The sequence below is a fragment of the Aegilops tauschii genome, chromosome 7, assembly GCF_002575655.3.
Source record: "Aegilops tauschii subsp. strangulata cultivar AL8/78 chromosome 7, Aet v6.0, whole genome shotgun sequence".
Lineage (NCBI taxonomy): Eukaryota > Viridiplantae > Streptophyta > Magnoliopsida > Poales > Poaceae > Aegilops > Aegilops tauschii.
Window position 1 is genome coordinate 144,950,692 of NC_053041.3, and position 19,323 is coordinate 144,970,014.

Consider the following 19,323-nt stretch of genomic DNA (forward strand, 5'->3'; position numbering starts at 1 on the left):
TTTAGATAGTTTCTACCAAATGTCGCAACAATAGCTATTTTATGGGGCATCCTATGAAATTGTGTTCTTAAGGCAGTGTACATTATTAAACCCATTAAGGCGCACTGCAAGGCCGGCCAGCCAGCTATGCCACGTGGTGCATGCAGATTGGCAGCGGTAAGAAAGTTTTTGATTTTTCTGAGATTATGTTTAGAAGATCGAAGTGAGACTTTTTTCCTTCTTCTTTTTGAGTTTTTTTTAGATGGATGTTATGTCAAGTAATGCAAGAAAGTTTTCCTTTTATTTTGAGATGAATGTGAGGTTTTTTTCTCTTTAAGATGGAGAAACGCGTGCACAACTTTCACTCAAGCGACCTGCAATGGCAGCCCCCAAACACTAGATATTATGTAGTGTGGTGCGCATGGAGACATTACACTGGGATCCACAAACTTGGCTGGTGCGAACATTTTAGTTCATGTACAAAGGACCTAAATGGTGTGATTTTGAATAGATCCATGTAAATTCTTTTAGTGCCAGGGAACTTTCCATAGAAAAACGGGTGATTCAGACTGGATCAGTGTGATTATGAGGATTTTGAAGCCGAAGGACAGGCTTAAGGACTAGTCCATTCCATTTCACAAGTTCATGAAATAAAATGTTCCCACCGGGGATGTTCATAGGCTCCCGGTGCCATTGCCTCTTGTAATACATAATTCACCGAGTAGATGCATATAGCGTGTTAGTGCTGCCATATTGTTTTAGAAACTTCACTCCACTTTCCGAACACTCGTTGTACAGCCTCACTTCCCCGATTCCGCCTAAAAAACTTAGTGTCATGCACCCAAATCGTTCGCAACATCAAGTTATGAAATTCTTTGCAACGTCGATCGCATCAACTAAGCTGAGAGATTCTCTTTCCGATTTGGGTTGCACAGATCTGGCCTGGCTCCAACGTACGAGCTGTTGAGACAGTACTAAGAAGCTAGGTAGAACACATAAATTATCACCTTGTCGCCGCATGCATGCATGTGCCTAACCCTAACAAGTAACAAAATAAGCTCATCGTTGACTCTCTTACCAGCTCTTCCACACCAAATTAACCGAAATCAAAAACATGGTTAGCCCACTGAACCTTCTTTATTAATTCTTATTATTATCTCGCGGGAAAGGTCCACTGAACCTGCACCGGAGCTCGGGCACCGCGGCTGCGCCGCAACTTGCAATCGGATTGGGATCGATGCAGCTGTTGAATTGCCATGCACGGCGCGCGCACTGGCTGCTGGGATCGGTTTTGTTTCGCCCCCACTAGCTAGCTACTTAGCTAGGTAGTTACCACCCGCACCCGCGTGCAAATGATTCCAATCCGGCGACAGTATCTGACATGAAATCCCGCGTAATCCGCCCCTAATCACTTTCAGTTGAAGCAATGGGTTGTTTAGACGCAAGTGAGCTAGCTTAATTGTGGGTTAATGGTGTGATGCATCATCATTGGAAGCTAGGATCGATCGCTAGCATGATAAGCGTGATAATATTGTCAACGAGCAGCTAGCGGATGCTCTCGGAGGGTCAGAGCTCTGATCAACTGGTTGTTAGCTCGTGCCCCGGGGTCAAGACCAGCTCAAGGGTCAACACATGCAAGATGCAACTCTATTGAAATAGTATGTGCAACTAGGCACGGGATGTCTGCTATCGATGCTTGTAATGTCAGCCCCTACGGACTGCCACATTAGTTATCTATATCTAAGTTGTGTACTTCATACATTCCAAAGCATTAGACGTATTTAGTTTTGCAACACTCCCTCCGTTCCTAAATATAAGTCCTTTTAGAGATTCCAATATAAACTACATACAAAGCAAAATGAGTGAATCTGCACTCTAAATTAAATATTTCTATATACATTTGTATGTACTTTGTATTGAAATCTCTAAAAAGATTAATATTTAGAAACGGAGGGAGTACAAGTCTTTGATCAACAATTACTTTGTCAATACATTGTTTATATATTATGTAAAAACCACATTCTGAATATGAATCTAATTCTAACAATTCCAGTATATGTCACATGCATAAAATACACATTAATGAAGTTACTATTGAAACATTTGTCTTAGAACTAAGGGCATCTCCAGCCGCGCCCCCAACAGGCCCCCCAGGCGACTTTTTCTGCGCCGGCGCCAAAAAACGCCCCAGACGCGCCCCCAGGACGCCGAAATCCGCCGGCTCGGCCCGTTTTTGGGCCCGGCAATCGCAGGCCGAACCCGGCGCACTGGGGGGCGCTCGGGGGCTCCGGCGCAAGGGAAAAGCGCGTCTAGCCCACACCGTCAGGCGAAAATTCAAGTCTATCTTCTAGATTCGCCTCCCACCCCCCGCGCGCTCGGCCGCCAACCGGCTGATCCCGGCGCCGCCCACCGCTCTCCACTGCTAGATAGCCCATTCCCCGCCGGAAAAAGAGCAGAGGTTTCGCCGAGGCAGCCTCTCCACCACCGGCTGGGCGATTTTTCCGGCGTTTCCGGCCGCGGAGGGGCAGTGTAGCGGCGGGTGCGCGCCCACCTCGCCCGCAAGGTGTTCGACGATTTGCCTGCCTCGGCAATGGACTCGGACGACGAGGAAGCGCTCGCCGCGCTGCTGGAGGAGGAAGCCGAGGCCGACGTCCAGGAAGAGGAACATCTCATGGTCCTCGCCGCCCTCACCGGCCTGCTGACGAGCAATGAAAAGCCGCGGCGAGGTGGCTTGGCGCCGGGGCGAATGAAAGCAAAGAACCGGCATCGTCTCGAAGGCTACTGCATGCTCTACTCCGACTACTTCGCCGACGCTCCATTGCATGGCGACAAAACATTTCGGCGCCGTTATCGGATGAGCCGAAAGTTTTTCCTCAGGATTGTGAATACCATCCGGGAGTTCGACAGCTACTTCAAGTGCAAGAAGGATTGCATCGGCGAATTTGGATTCACCTCAATCTAGAAGTGCACGACAGCGATGAGGATGCTTGCATACGGAGCTCCCAGTGATTCACTCGACGACTATGGACGCATGGCCGAGTCCACCACCATTGAGTGTTTCTGCAAGTTCTGTCGGGCAGTGGTGGCAGTGTTTGGACCATAATACTTGCGAACACCCAATGCGGAAGACACTGCTCGGATCCTAGCACAGAATGCAGCAAGAGGATTTCCTGGGATGCTTGGAAGCATCGACTGCATGCATTGGAAATGGAAGAACTGCCCATTTGCTTGGCAGGGGATGTACAAAGGCGCCAAAGGTGGTTGCAGTGTGATACTTGAGGCGATGGCCACACAGGACCTCTGGATTTGGCACTCCTTTGGTATGCCATGAACTCACAATGACATCAATGTGCTGTACTGCTCCCCTGTCTTTGTCAAGATTGTTGAAGGTCATTCTCCTTCGGTGAACTTCGAGGTCAATGGGCGGCACTACAACAAAGGGTACTACCTAGCTGATGGCATCTATCCAAGATGGTCTACATTTGTGAAGACTGTCTCAAACGTTGTGCCAGGAGGCAAGAAGTCCCACTTTGCCAAGGTGCAGGAGGCTTGCAGGAAGGATGTCGAGCGGGCATTTAGTGTGCTCCAATCTCGATTTGCTGTTGTCCGGTACCCTGCTCAGACCTGGTCGAAAGATCAAATGTGGGAGATCATGACTTGCTGTGTCATCTTGCACAACATGATCATCGAGAGCGAGTAGGAAGAGCCAGTGTTTGACACTGAACCATACTACAGGCAGGGTCCTCTAGCCGAAGTTGATCACCAGCTACCGGCAACCTGAACTGCCTACCTCAGTATGCGTCAGGAGATCCGAGACCCACAGGTGCATCATCAACTGCAGGAGGATCTGGTGGAGCACCTATGGAGGATCAAGGGCTACGCCGGGCTCGACGTGTGATGAAATATGAGTTTTTATTTGTTGAACTATATAATTTGTATTGAATTGAACTATTTGTTGTTGCACTATTTTGTTGAATTATTTGATTTTCTGTGATGAACTATGCGATAAAAAAATTATTTATGTTGACAATTCAACGCCAAACCACGCCAAATATGGGCCTTTTCTCGCCGATATCGGGCCAATTTTCTATTTATCTGGGCCGAAAAGCGGCCACGAATGGGCCGATATCGGCGCCTGGGGGCGACGGCTGGATGCCCAACCGCCCCCAGCGCCGAATCTATCGTCGGCTCGCCCCTAGGCGGCGATTTTTATGCCTCCGGGAGGCAACGGCTGGAGATGGTCTAAATATGGCTTATGTTTTTAAATAAAGGGAGTAACGATTTCTTGTGAAGTTTTGTCATTACACAATAGGAAAGTCGTGCCGAATTTTGAGTTTTTTTTTTTGAATCTTTGGAGTTGTGTTGTGTGATTATGATTGGTGGTTGTGATGAGTTGCGGTGCATAAATTAGCTGGTGGGGCAAACAAAAAAGTCAATGAATTCCAACAATGCTTTGTATCCAAAATAAAAGGAATTATTTTAGTCCCTCAAATATTACCAAACTCTATGACTAGTCCCTCAACTGTAACACTAGACACTCTTGGTGCCTCAGGTCTCTAACCCATTTTGATTCGGCCATTTGGCCCATTGAAAGTGGTTTGGATGATGAATTGGCAACAATCTCATCTCACACATTTGGCAGCCAACTCAACAGAAAAATAAAAGGAATTAGAAGAAGAAAACATGTCGAAAACATGCTTTCTTTTAGGAAAACTAAAATTTCTATAAACAACATTAGAGATTCTAGGAATTTTACAGTACTCGCATTGATTTTTTTTCATAAGCAAGGATCTGATTTGTGAGACGTAGTTTCTTTGCTACCGCGTGCTGGCAGGAGCACGCATGAGCACTTGGAGATGAAGCACCAGTAGCATGGATAATCATGCACTGCTCTCTCAACTTGTTGCCGTCAAACCAACGCAGCGTCGCATCGCAGGCAGCTGCTGTGTGCACCCCACACCGCCTCCCCCTGTCCCTGGCCGTCGGTGCGCGCCCCCGTGCTGCTAGCGTAGCGCCGTAAAATTAACCTGACCTGACGCCCCGATACGCGATCTGACAAATCGAGATACGGAGTACATACATACATACAGTACATGCGCACATCGTGCCAAGTCTGCCGAGCTTAGTCATCCTACGGCGACTGTGCACGGGCTCTGAACTGAATCTTTTTCGGCTGTATATGGCGTGGTGGGTCTCTATTCTAATCGCGGGAACTGAACGGCGTGGTACTACGAGGGTAGGCCACGACCACGAGTGACCCAAACCACCGATGGTTGCGATCGGAAGAGTATGGCCTCGACGAGTCAGAGGAACCCAGCCGCAGCCGCTGCTTCAGTTCTGACTTTGCCGTTTTTTAAAGGGTTTGGGGGGGCATGTAGACAGGCATCGAGATCAGCCAAACCCATTTCTTTTCTCTTATTCAAGGATACGTCAGCTCCAACTTGGGGAGGGAGAAGAGTCGGGGAGTACTGGCGTAGCGCCAGGTCGGAACAAGATCAGCACGACGACGAAACGCTGCAAGATCCCGGCTGCTTTAACTCCATCCAGCTGAAATCATTGACGATGGGACAACTTGGCCTTCGGTTCACCACGGAAAAACAGAGTGCGCACCATAGATATACTTCACGGTCGCCGATAGGATAACTTTTTTTTTTTAAGTTTTCCTTTTCCCCGTCCATGTTCCCAATGGCATTTGATCCTGGCAAGGAACGGATCCTGGTATGCGTCGGATGGAAGAGACAAGCTAGCTACCGATCAATCACGGGAGTTGGAAGACCCCATATATTACGTAAAAGGAAATTTACCGTGTCTTTGCAGCCAAGTCTCCTCCCTTTGGGGTGCAGCATGCAAGGATTCTTTTTTGCACCAAACAGAACAGCCAATCCACAACTATTGGTTCCGCGATTTTGTCACCGTTAGGCGACACTGTATTCTGACCGCGAGAGCATGGTGCCTCGTTAATTTGTTTGGGACAGAAGCAGATGATTTTCCCCGAGACCAGATCAAAAATATCTTAGGCGGTTCGATGTCTAATCATGGCAACTAGCCAACTTGTTCCATGTGAATCTTCCATCCTTCTGGTCCAGATATTTCAGTGAAACCAATAGCCATCGGACTGAATGTAGAACTAGTCGATGAAGACAAGTTCCCAAATGCGGCGAGTTTTCTTTGGTAACATGATGGTATTCAGTACTACCTCTTGGCAAAAACGTCTTATATTTAGTTAGAGGTAGTACATTTTATGGGATAATAGATGTTCTGCTAGTAGTTGCTAGTTGCCTGGATCAGGCAGCCTGGGGCTTCTCCTCGGCTTTCTTTGGCTGCAAAGAAGAACAGATAGCAAGATTTTCATTAAGGATTCACAAGAGGAGCAAAAACTCATACTACCAAAGTACTGAAAAATAGCAGGCCTGGTCCATGGAATTGAAAATTCAAGCATGCAATCCAAATTACTTATATACCAACAAAGCACAGATATTTCAGTCCCAAACAGAAATCCGCTGTGGCGACCACCTGGCCATCCTACCAATTTCCGATCCACTGCCGACAAGTGAGACTGAGATGGGATGCTCTCAACCTACTTAAATGCGTGTAGCAAAAACACCCTGATCTACCATGAATGACGTGGATATGCCAGAGAACACCTCAATTCAGTTTAGTAGTTGATCTGTAAATAAGCAACATGTTTTTCCTTAATCCACAGCAACATGTGGGTTTCTTGGTAGAAGTACGATACAGAAAATCGTTTCCTACAATAATGGGTGATGCCTGTAAATAAAGAAAATAAATCTACCACGGATGTCCAAGGTACCATTAGAGATTAAACAAAACTAGAAATAACACCCGCACTTTGAAACCCGTAATTCTCTAGGAGCAACATGGCTCCTAAATTTTATTATTAAATTATTCTCCAGCGCATCAGTGGCATACTATGGCCCAGGAGACAAATATGCTTCTCCAAACATGAAAATGGGCATGGCATCAACCAAAGATGAGTATGTGTAGAATATCATTCAATCATAGGGAAAAAAGGAATTAAAAGGTTGAAAACAAGAATATCATTCTTTTTAAGAAAAATAACTTTTGGTGTGCGAAACACTTCTGGCATCAACAGAAAATCAAATCCTGTGCTACTGTGAAGAATAAAGGGTTCGCGAGCAGAAAGAAATATAGGGTCATACACAACATACAGAAGTATGTATGTACTGTATACAGGTATGTAACAGTACGGACAATTAGAAACTATATGATGTCCAAGAGCTATTAGAGCATGCAATGTGCAGTTCATTATTTGAGTACTTTGGTGAAAAACTTGTGCCCAAGAGATATGTACGGCTGCGTCTAGTTTGGGTTTAAAATAGTTATATGTCAGGTAACAGTACATACGGGTAATAGAAAATAAATGTTACCCAGGAACTACTGGAGAGTGCAATGTGAAGTTGGTTATCCGAGTATTTTAGTGGAAATCTTGTGGCCAAGAGAACCATATGGAAGTTCAATCCAATTATTAGTAAACTTCTTTAAGCATAACCGCACAAGTACACGTTACATATATCACTGTCTTCTTCTACTAATGACAGTTTCTACAAAAGGTATTATTAAGTAATGACAATTGGAACTATGTTCAGGTTCTACTTCTGCAGATTAGAAATTCTTTAGAAACTAAAATTTATCTGCATGAAGGAACACAAAGCACTCTTTGTTATTTAAATTAAATGAAATTTGTTCCTAAAAGTGTAAGAAGCCTATGCACAAGGTTTGCCGGGGAGGCGTCTAAAATGGCCACAAAAATATGCTTGCTCAATTTATTTTTTCGACAGAACAGACAGGATGTCTGCCTACTGCATGAATAAAAAAAGGGCATGTTTATGGTCTTATTATAAAGGTACTTAGCCAATGCAGCATTCTTGAACGAAAATAGTTAAAGACTAGTGTAATACGTTAAGCATTTCTTTCCTACAAGGACCAAGGCATGAATTTCTGTAGGAGTGAAACATCAGAAAATCTAGGTAAATCATGGAAGGATGACTAATGGAGTAGAAATTAAACCCTGAGAGAGCTCAAGTAAACAATAGATTAAACCAACTATCAAATAGGTGAACAAAACAAGAAAATAAGTCAAAATGATGTATCGGTGTTTGCTTGACTGCCCCTAAGAACAACCAACAGTAAAGGTACTGCTAAGATTAGTTGACATCTTTCGAAATTAAGAAGATTTTTTAATAACTTATACTACCGCCAGCTAAAAAAAAGGATGATGCCCTAAAATGCATGCAGCCAAACCATATCAATGCTGGTCAGAGAGAACAAATAATATGCAATCAAGTATAATGGTCAGCATAACATCTTATTGACTTTATAATTCAAAACCCATTTTTTTACTTCCAATGTTATGAATGACTACAAAAGAGTATGTTCCACGAGCCAGCGTTAAACGCATACTACCAGCCTATGGGCTGGCAGTAGTGATCATGATTCCCCTTATCAAACTGGATTATAAATGCCAAAACCAGTTTTGATCCTAATTCCCTTTTATAGAACTGGATTAAAGGTCAAATAATATTTATCAAGTTGCACACAAATGGTACACCTTAACGTTTTCTCAACAAAAATAGGTACACATTGGCACAATATACAAGAACTTGAACTTTAAGCAGAAACTAGGAAGGATCATGCATTCAAATGTCATTTTCAATGGTTTCGCCCAGTTCACATGCACGGAATCAATCTCGGTGAAATAATTCATGGCCACAAAAATTAAGTATGCATACACAGTATGACACGAACAGTAATTCTACCAAACATCTATACTGCTACATAGTGTACCAATACTGAAGCATCTGGACCATTGGATCTCTTTAATCACACGGCTCAAATTCAATGGATTTGAATACCAGAGTGTGTGGCAATATATATACTGTCGGATAGAAAAATCTAACGGTCTAAATCACCGGGATTCATGGTCGGCTACACCACCTAGCTTCTTGTGCGCTCATCAGTTGCGATATTGGTACATTGCTCTGGAAATTTCTAACAGGCACTAGCCTAGCCGCACCTGTATATTTGTGATGGCAAACAGGCCGTAGAGACCACGTGATCACTGAGAAAAGCATGCAGTGCAGCCTTGGTAAAAGCGCAGAAGTAATTTGAAATCTTCTTTTAAGCCTAACTTGAAACCTCAGTGGGTAATTGTATCCGTTTTCTCCAGATGCATGCTTCTCACATTGTCTTTTGCATGCATCATGAACAAGTTAAGTTAACCTTTTGTTATATGGCCCACTGGTAATAAGTGGATTAAAATGTAGACTTTGTACAATCCACCTTTGTTGAATCATTTGCGTACCCCTATATGGACCAATAGAGTAATATTGTACCCTTATCTAATCTTTTCTGAGATAATATACCCTTACCTAATGTTTGATGGGCTTTTGCACGTATGGATTACTAGTACAAAATGCTGGAGAGAAAAATATACGCAATGTTTGATGAAAAGAAAGGAAGGTAAATGAGGTTAGAGTAAACCCAACAGTAGCAATGCATCTGAAATTAAGCATCAAGCAAAATAAGACAAATATGCACAACACAAGTGATATATGTGAAACATGGTACAGGGCTACAGGTAAAGCACAGCAGGCTACATCTTTCTTTCTTTCTTTTTGTAATAATCCTACTTATTCCATTCTACGTGTGGATAATGGCAACACTTGGGTGCATCTAAGATGTTTGATAAAGCAAGCCATTGTCAAAGAGGTTCCATGACCACATATAGAAGTTGAATGAGCGACAATGTACACAGCAAATATCTGCATTCGACGAGAGATTTCAGTGCAGAGCAGTAAGATACGCCCACGCACGTAAGGTGTTCGACAGAAAGTGAAGATAACGAAACAGAGCAGAAGAGGCACCTTGATCCCAGGGAACGACATGCCGAGCTCCTCCTCGGGGATGACGACGGGCCACTTCTCCCCGGCCTCGCGGAAGAGCTGCTCGGTCTCGAGGAGGCGGCCGCGGGCGAGGATCTGCTCGCGCATGCCCTGCGCCGTGGCGCCGTCGGCGGCGACGAAGGCCTCCTCGGCGCCGTTGAGGTAGGTGACGAGGACGCGCGGGGGCGGCTGGGCCTTGGGGTCGTCGGCCGCGGCCGGGGAGGGCAGGCGCCGCAGCTCGACGGAGCAGGTGGGGTTGGAGTCCTTGGCCTTGCGGCCGTTGCACTGCGCGAGGAGCTCCACGGCCGCCGCCTTGCGCGGGTCCAAAGGGTTGTACTCCACCACCACCCTCGACAGGAACTTGAGCATCTCCTCCGGCCGCCGCTTCCCCGCTCGTTCGCCGCCTTCGATCCGCTTCCGGAGGACAGACCGCGGCGCCCGCGAAGGAGTCCTCTGGATACGGTTGTGAGCAGGGGTAACGGGGCCGGCAGCGTATGGTGGAGGTGGATAGGAGGGCGGTGCGCGACGGCGAGGAACCAGAGCGGCGGCGCTCGATGGGACGTTAACGGAGAGGGGGCGGCGCCGTCTTTTCCTGCGGAGCAGATCTCCGGAAGCTCGTCAAACTGCTCCAAAATGAAGGGCCTGGGCTTCGGCTGTTTCCAAGTGGAAAATGAAGGGCCTGGGCTTCGGCTCTTTCCAACTGGAAAAGGGCCTGGGCTTCGGCTGTTTCCAACTGGAAAATGAAGGGCCTGGGCTTCGGCTAATATGAACTGGGCCATAGCCCGCTAGTATGACGAGAAGCTTACAGCAGGAGACCAGGGAGCTTTACCTCAAAAAACAAAGTAGCATATTCTCAAAAAACAAATCCCCTAAAAACAAAAGTAGCACCAGGGAGCGAGCTATATCATGAAAGAAAAAAAATTCAAATGTACACTTAATTCACAACTTGATAAAAAAAATCAAATGTACACTTAATTCACAACTTGATAAAAAAAAATTCAAATGTACACTTATTTCACAACTTGATAAGTTGGGTAAGCACTTGATTCGAATATCAGAGTGAACTGTATTATTTTGTATAGTATATATTCACGTTTGTATTTGTGGTGAATGGGATTTTGCATAGTATATATTTCACATTCTTATTTCCTCTTGCCACCAAAGGAACACGTTCAGTTTCGTCAGACTCGGCCTCATGTTCTGTTTGAACACTTTCAGTTTTGTCAGTCATTTATGCTTGCAAGATTGCCACATCGTTACAAGTATTCACAACTGTGACACCTTGATCAGAGTTTCTCAACGGCTTGATAAATGCTAAGAGTAAAAATTCCTTGTATTACAGAAGCAAAAGACTTGGATCATGAAGAGAATTAGTACTGTATTGAAGAGGCAAAAGACCCGGAGCACGAAGAGAAGGTCAACAAATACCATGCTTGCAGCACGTTTCAAGGCCAAATACTTTTCTGGCAAGGTTTTTGATAAAGGTACTATACCACTCCGCCTGGCATTTGCTATTGATCAGTAGCAGAGCATCTTTAGTTTTCATTGTATACTCTAATATCGGTCGACTAAATTACTGTTTTCTCAAACAGTCAACTGAATAAATTGGAGTCTTTCGGGCTATATTCATGATTGCTACGAGCAAAAATCTACCAAAAGCCTATGAATTTTACTTCTAAGGCTGATTATTATCGTATATAAAGAAGGGGGCGTGGAGGACATAAATCCTGCAACAGGAAGCACAATTTTGCTACTGGATCAACATCCACCGTCTTCTTCGGACTCAGACACAAGAACGAAACCGCCAAAAACATGAAACAGAACAAAGAGGAGTAGTACAGCAACTGAATCATAGTCTGATACCGTCGATGGTTGGCTTCGTGGGGGGGGGGGGGGGGGGGGGAGGAAGGGGAAGATATCTAGTATAGCTGTAGGAACTGAAAAGCACAATTAACCAGAATCATGATTCTGATCTCAAAGGCAACTGCAAGATACGTAAATCAACATATGTCCTCACTTCACTCAAAAGGGTTAACCCAGAAGTTACATTTTGGGCCAACAGGGATTAATGTGATTACGGCCTGACTGCGGGCAAAAGGATTGATTGGCACGCCTGCTTGTCACTGTATATGTGATCTGCTCTCTTTATCTTACTTCCTCCGTCCCGCAATATAAGATGTTATTATAACCAATATATGAGTATATCGGTTGTCATAACATCTTTTTGTTTAATATGTCATAACACCTTATAATTATACTGTAGGACGGAGGGAGTAATATATATAAGTCACGCAATTCTCTTGCGTGTTGTTGAAAAAAGAGAAATATGCATTCCTTACTTTGCATGGATGTCCAGATATCTAGGTGATAGCAAAGTTGATTTCAGATGCTACGTTCTGCTCTGGCATTGTCAGTGGAGCTGCTGCACATGTAACTTCCCTCTCTCCATTTTCACCATCCCAGTGGACAGGAGATGCGCCTGTCTCTGACCATTCAAACAAGCAGGTGCAGTTGCTCTCTGTTTGCCTTCTTATTGCCCCAACTGTTCCGGAATTTCGTTTGCTAGGTGTCCGTTCACACGTTTATTTGTCGACGGGCATAGTAATAACTAGCGCCTTCCACCTTCGTGGGATCATTTCCCCAACTTTTGTGCCAGCATACTGATACAGTGATACTGCTATCGATATTATTCCTCCACAGACATGTTTTTTCAACTTTTTTACCTGCATCAGTGGTCACGTCCCCGGCCTTTGCATATTTCCCTGCTGCTCTGCTGAACCCTTTCATGTGCAGGGCACCGGTATATTATCCTGCGATATTCCGTTCCCGGTGCCGACACTGCACCGCCCACAATGCCCGGTTATTCCGGCGCATCGATCTGCGTGACGTCGATCCACGGCAGGCTTTAACTTGCTATCCGGAGCACCACCTGAAACTTCAGCAAACTGTTACATGCAACTGCAAGTTGGCTCCTCGGATGGTTTGGTTCGGTTTGTTGAAGTGCTCCTGCACTCTCATGCTGTCCCCCCTTGCTGAGTTGAGGAAAGCTCCATTGCCACCACACGTCCACACCACCGCGTAGTTAAACATTGCATGGTGGATCGAGTGCAGTGGTGCTTGTTCCACCGCGCGCTGCCTCTTTTGAGCGCTGTTGCTTGGGCCCTGTGATGTGAGCATCTCACCCCTGGTGGGAGGTTTTTCTCCCTTGTGTTCACACATACCCCCTGGCAACTGGTATCCAGTGAGCTGATGCTGAACCCACGCTTGCACTGACACTTACGCTTGCAACGGATCACCTGTCTCTAGATTTGTTTTGGCACTTCTCTGTCTTGATTCCTTTTCTTTTCCTCAGTGCTGGTGCCGTTCCTATCTTCAATGGGGCAGCTGTGAACGCGCCACTTAATTTAATTTTCTCCTGAGGTGTAATTTATAATGCACCTATAGATGGAAGTACCTTGCCATTTCTTTAGTTACACATAACTCTGAGCTTATCTTCTGAAACCTTGCCATTCCTTTGGTTCCAAATTCTCCAGCAGCCCAAGATACTGATGTCCATGGCAAAGTTTCCAGGCAGGTTTTGGTGAGAATTGCTTCATCATATATAGTAGATGGAAGTACCTGTTTGTTTGGAAGGTATAATGATCATCCAACAATCTTGAGCAAAAGAACAATCCCAGAATAGGTGCACTGCAGTTTCTTCAGTTCTCTCATTACAGAAAGCACAATCGTAACAGTCAAGATGCATGACCTTTTTTTAGGAAAGGATTTGGTATTGACACTGTCTATTTTTTTTACAAGAAAACTTCCGATCTATTCATTTTCAATCAGGACAGTACAACGAACACCAGAAATAATAAACATTACATCCAGACGTAGACCACTTAGCGACGACTACAAGCATTGAGGCGGGCCGAAGGCGCGCCACCGTCATTGCCCCTCCCTCGCCGGAGTCCGGCAGAACTTGTTGTAGTAGACAGTCGCGAAGTTGTCGTGCTAAGGCCCCATAGGACCAGCGCAGCAGAACAGCAATCGCGGCCGATGAAGAGTAGCGTAGATCGAAAGGATCCAACCTGAAAACACATGAATGTAGACGAAGTACGACCAGATCCGAGCAAATCCACGAAGGACAAATCCACCGGAGACATATCTCCACACGTCCACCGACGATGCTAGACACACCATCGGGACAGGGGCTAGGCGGGAGAACCTTATTCCAACTTCAGGGAGTCGCCGTTGTCTCGTTTTTCTGATCAGTACACAAACCCTAACAAAACGCGAAGGAACAACTAAAAACAGAGCCCTCCCGCCGATAAGGGCTGAGATCCACCACGTCGCCATGGCCCTAAGGCCACCGGAGACGAGGCAGACTGACGGCCGGTGTTGACACTGTCATCCAGGAGTAGCCAAAAATAATAATTTGTGTCTGATTCTGCTTGCACTTTTCCACAACCATTTGAATAGCAAATATGCCTCCTCCTAGTTTTTAGGCATTTTAACTTGGCAAATCCACTTGTCCTGTGTTTGAAGGTTTCCATGCTGTAAACCCGACTCCTGAAGCTCATTTTCCATCTGGATTAACAAAACATTCACGTCTATGCACATGGCAATGGAATTTATATATTGTGAAAAGCATGCATGCGTAGATTTGTTTTGCGGCATGCATGCACATGTTACTGTGCTTTTGCTCAAGATTCTTGGGAACATATACCCACAAGCATCTCAGTGAATAGGATATGTTGTTAGATCTTGCATTGATGCTACAATCATATGCCAAAATTGCTAGATACATATGTCGAACCTTGTTCGATACAACATTGCAAAAACTATAGCATGCTGGGAGACTTAGCTGCCAAAGAAAAGCAGCTGATAGGTAGGTAAGTCGACATCAACGAAGTAGACGATACATTAGCAATCACAAAGCATTACATACAAGTTGAGCTCATGACATCATCAAGTGGAGGAAAAGGTTCGAAATTATAATCATTAAATTTCATTAAAAAGGGTGGAATGCACTATATTTTTTCCTTTGTAGTTCACCGCATTATGGAAAGCTAAACACTTGTCGTTCTCACCGGTTTTTGATCCTTCCTTGATCTCTCACTCTCATACTTTGGTCTTGCTACTGTTCTATTGGTTTCATTCATCACAAGCTTGCAACTTGCAAATATATAGCACTACATCCTATCCATGTTAATTTATCAACACAGGATAAGTACCAAAATCTGTTACACAAAACATATTCCTGATAGGGAAACTGATTGCAGGGTGCATGCATGCATGACCCCAGCCATGGCCATTAAATAAATTATTTAACATTCTTTTGTTACACATGCTCTTATAATCTTATTGATACAGTAGTAGTTATCCTCTAAAAATTTGGGTGGATAATATGAGTAAAAACAACATTTCATTCGATAGAAGCTGCAGCAGCTGTGCTGTTCTTGCATGGCTCTGAGGAGCTGCTACTGTGATTGCTCGAGGCCGGAGAGGAGGCGGCCTTCTTCTCCGGTGCTGATTGCTGCAACAGCTGCTCGAGCTTCTCATTCAGTTTGGCCTTCTCGTCCCTGAGCTTGGCGCTCTCGCGGCGGGCGTCGGCGCACCCGCGCAATGCGCGGTTGAGCTCGTCGAGGAGGCGGCGGTTGGCTCCGCGGAGGTGCGTGACCTGCGCCCACAGCTCGCTCAGCTGCCGCTGCTTGCGCATGCGCGACCGCCGCGCCGACTCCCGGTTCGAGACCATTCGCCGCCTCCTCCTCTCCTCCTCCGCGGCGCCAACTGCAGTGCCAGCACCGCCCACCTGGCAGTAGTTTCCGCCACCGGCGTCGGAGCCCGAGCTGGGCGAGCCATTGCCGCCGGCGAGGTGAGCCGCTTCTTCCAGTAGGATGGTGTCAAACTCAAAGGCTGCTGCCACGTCGTCGTCACCGGCGAGTAGAGCGGCAGGATCGAAGGAGGGCGGGAAGTAGGCTTGAGGGGGCAAGGCCATGTTCATGTGGTGGTGGGTGGTGAAGGAGGAGGAAGGGTTTGGGGGCGGGAGGAAGTGGAAGCTGGCAACCTCGCCACTGTTATGGTGGTACATGGTCCTGTTTCTTGTCTCTTCTTTGCTTATAGCAGCTTCTAGTGTAGTAGCACTAGTAGATCTTGTTTGTTGGCTATGGCAGATGAGGAGAAGAAGCCGTGGCCTTTTATAGTGTGGCACAGTGGCTTTGTTGCCCAAGAGAGAATCAATGGTTTCTCTTCTCTCTCTCTCGTATAGTATCTTTTTTTTGTAGCCTGAGAATCTTATATCAAGCTAGAGTTTGGTAGCTTACAAATATGGGCAAGGTTAGTGCATCTTCAACGCTGACCTGCAAATTCTCTCCCGCATCCGTCCACGGATAGAGTTATCAGTTCGCGGACACGGATGCGGGATACGGGCATCCAACACTGCCAGCATACAATTCAAAATTTTAGACAAACCGGACAAACTTCATTGAAACCGGATGATATTCATATAAACCATACAAAATTCATTACATTTTGGACATATTTTAACTAAAAATATACTGGATTAAGGTAAAACTATGTTGAGATCTTATATGGAGCTAGAGTTCGGTAGCTTAGAGTTGGGGCACCCCAAACCTGCCTCAAACGTCCAGATAGACGGCCCGGTCACTGGCAGGTCACGAAATTTTGACCCTGACGGACGCCTCAAACGCGCGGACTGACAGACATCCCTCATATCCAGCTCAAATATGGGGCGGATATGGGGGTGCCCGGCTATTTACGTACACACACTGTTTATGAAATTGAATGGGCAGTATGTATGGGACGACATGATCCGTTGATGAAAAACTTGTTGTACATCTGGCTAATGTAGTCAAATTTGAGACATTGTTATACTAGACTTATTTGTATGCTACGTATAGATGATTTGTGCTTCTTTTTATCCAAACTTTGATGAATATCGGCCGGTTTGCGTGAATTTTGTTCAATTAGTTAAAATGCGGTTCGAAATGTATGCGGCTGCGGTTGGATGGTGTCCTCCCACATCCATATCCGTGGACAGGTACTGGATGCGGTAGAAAATTTACAGGTTACCGTTGAAGATGCCCTAAGTGCATCTACATAGGCGTTACTCTCCTAGATTGTTCTCGGTGTCATCCATAAGTACTAGACCTGCAGCGCGCCACCTGGCGCGCGGTACCGGGTCCTAACACTTGTTCCAGGTATACTGTAATTGTGGGGCAAACTTAGCATGTTTAGCCAGCACAATTAATAGGACCATGATAAAGCACAAGTATTTAGTTTGTTCAAGAGCAATAGGGAGTTCAGTGCTGAAGAGTAGCAGAAGCAGCCAGTGGCAGTCAGATCAGTATTGAGCAAGCAACACAATTAGCAAACCACAAACAGGGCTAACACAGAATGCTTTATATACTGCATATTTACACAAAGCAGTCAAGGTCTGAGAGAGCATCCAGCAATTTTGATGCAACATAATATTCAGAGCAAGACATTCCTACAAAAGGTGAATGGTCGAATAGAAATTCACCGCAACAACTTGGTAGCTAGTGGTATAATACATAGTTGGGCAATAATAGTGCCGAAGCAAGTGGTTCTTCGAATTTATTGATATCACTCCCGAACTACCTGTGCAAGGAAGGTATCCTTGTTTATTAGAATGACTAATAGAAATACACTGTAAGACCTTTGTGTAAGAAAGGCATCATCTAAGCTTAACACATGACATGACATTGTTTAAGTTTTCTATTTTTTCTTCATCGAATCATCTTAAATTTGGCTTCAAAATTTATTAAGTAATCCAGTTCAATAAATATAAGTACACAATCTATACAACATTAAAACTGGTACGGGACCCGCTCACTGTTCAAAGCAATTTTACATGCACTCGCTCACTCATTCTGATGTTGTGTATCTAATAAACTTGATAATCCTAACTGATAGTAATTTCACGTGTGCTCTCTAACTCCTAAGGTACTGGTTCATCTTAGAAGGTATTGTTTTATGCGTTCTACATGTACCTGGTGGTTTCCACAGTTGCAGAATCTTCTGTCACTTTGGGTCCTGTAAATTGGTATAATCCCTTTCAACCATAGAAACCTTAGCTTTATCAGTAGGCTTCAATTCAAGAAAATCTGCACGATCAAGCTCTACGGAAATGCATCCTATTGACCTTCGTGTTTCCTCAAGCTTCTTTATAAGCTCATATCAAGTAACTATTGTGCAAGTTGCGTCACTTATCCGATTGCACCTATTGTGCAAGTTGTAGTTGCAGACCAAAGCCAACAAACTTTGCAAATAGCAGGCAATGCATATATATATATATATATATATATATATATATATATATATATATATATATATATATATATATATATATATATATATATATATATATATATATATATATATATGAGTGATGGTCAAACATAACAGCTGCTATCTCCATACAAACCCTAACCAGCATCATATAAAGTAACTATTCATTCAACAAAATGAGACATCATAAAGAGAGTATTTACACCTGGGATTTTCACCACTGATCTGGTCATGCTGTCGTCCATAGTGCCGCCACGCCACCTTGACATACCTCGTTGACAAAAATAAAAAGAACCAGTTAGACAAATTAGGGTAGAAACATGAGTTGAAGCAGAGTACAACTTCATAATGTGATCATAAGCATGAATCAAAACCTTGTTACAGAAATAACTGTCCGTGCCATGTACTATGGGTGTCAGAATCATAGTAATCTGAGATTGAAAGAAATGCTTATGAAACAATACCAAACTTAAGATAATACAATATACAATTAGAAGGTTGGTGACATATAGCCCACTCTTATAGTAACTATTCCATCCAAAATAGTTGCAGTATACAATGCTTCTTGTAAAAAGCATAAAACATGCTATTAACAAACATATGCTTGTACTAACTTGAATTAAACTGTCAGACAGGTTAATGGGCAAAGATCAATCACGTTTCATTCATACACAACAACAACAACAACAACAACAACAACAACAACAACAACAACAACAACAACAACAACAACAACAACAACAACAACAACAACAACAACAACAACAAAGCCTCTAGTCCCAAGCAAGTTGGGGTAGGCTAGAGGTGAAACCCATAAGATCTCGCAACCAACTCATGGCTCTGGCACATGGATAGCAAGCTTCCACGCACCCCTTCCCATAGCAAGCTCTTTGGTGATACTCCAATCCTTCAGGAAATAGCACCAAGGCACAATCATCCAACAGACACCACCCCGATCATTTATAAACCTTCTAAACCTAAGAACCAACACCAGATCACCTTGTCTCATGTTGAGTGTCAAAGGAGGCAAGGCACCCCACTGCAACAGGGCGAGTCAGATGCGGCCCATCTTAGCTCGACGGCCTTCAGCCAATCGCCGAGGAGGAGA

General features: G+C 44.6%; 2 protein-coding genes across 2 annotated transcripts; both read right to left on the reverse strand.

Moving 5' to 3' along the window:
- Positions 1-6,007: 6,007 nt before the first annotated feature.
- LOC109733728 (uncharacterized) lies at positions 6,008-10,530 on the reverse strand. The gene is made up of 2 exons (XM_020292944.4): positions 9,885-10,530; positions 6,008-6,299 (listed from the first exon to the last, which is right to left on the reverse strand). Exons 1-2 carry the CDS (start codon positions 10,269-10,271, stop codon positions 6,264-6,266), a joined length of 423 nt encoding a protein of 140 aa, XP_020148533.1. The 5' UTR covers positions 10,272-10,530; the 3' UTR covers positions 6,008-6,263.
- A 4,669-nt stretch (positions 10,531-15,199) lies between these two features.
- On the reverse strand, positions 15,200-16,037 carry LOC109733717 (uncharacterized). Its single transcript, XM_020292936.4, has one exon. It carries the CDS (start codon positions 15,973-15,975, stop codon positions 15,310-15,312), a length of 666 nt encoding a protein of 221 aa, XP_020148525.1. The 5' UTR covers positions 15,976-16,037; the 3' UTR covers positions 15,200-15,309.
- Positions 16,038-19,323: the final 3,286 nt, after the last annotated feature.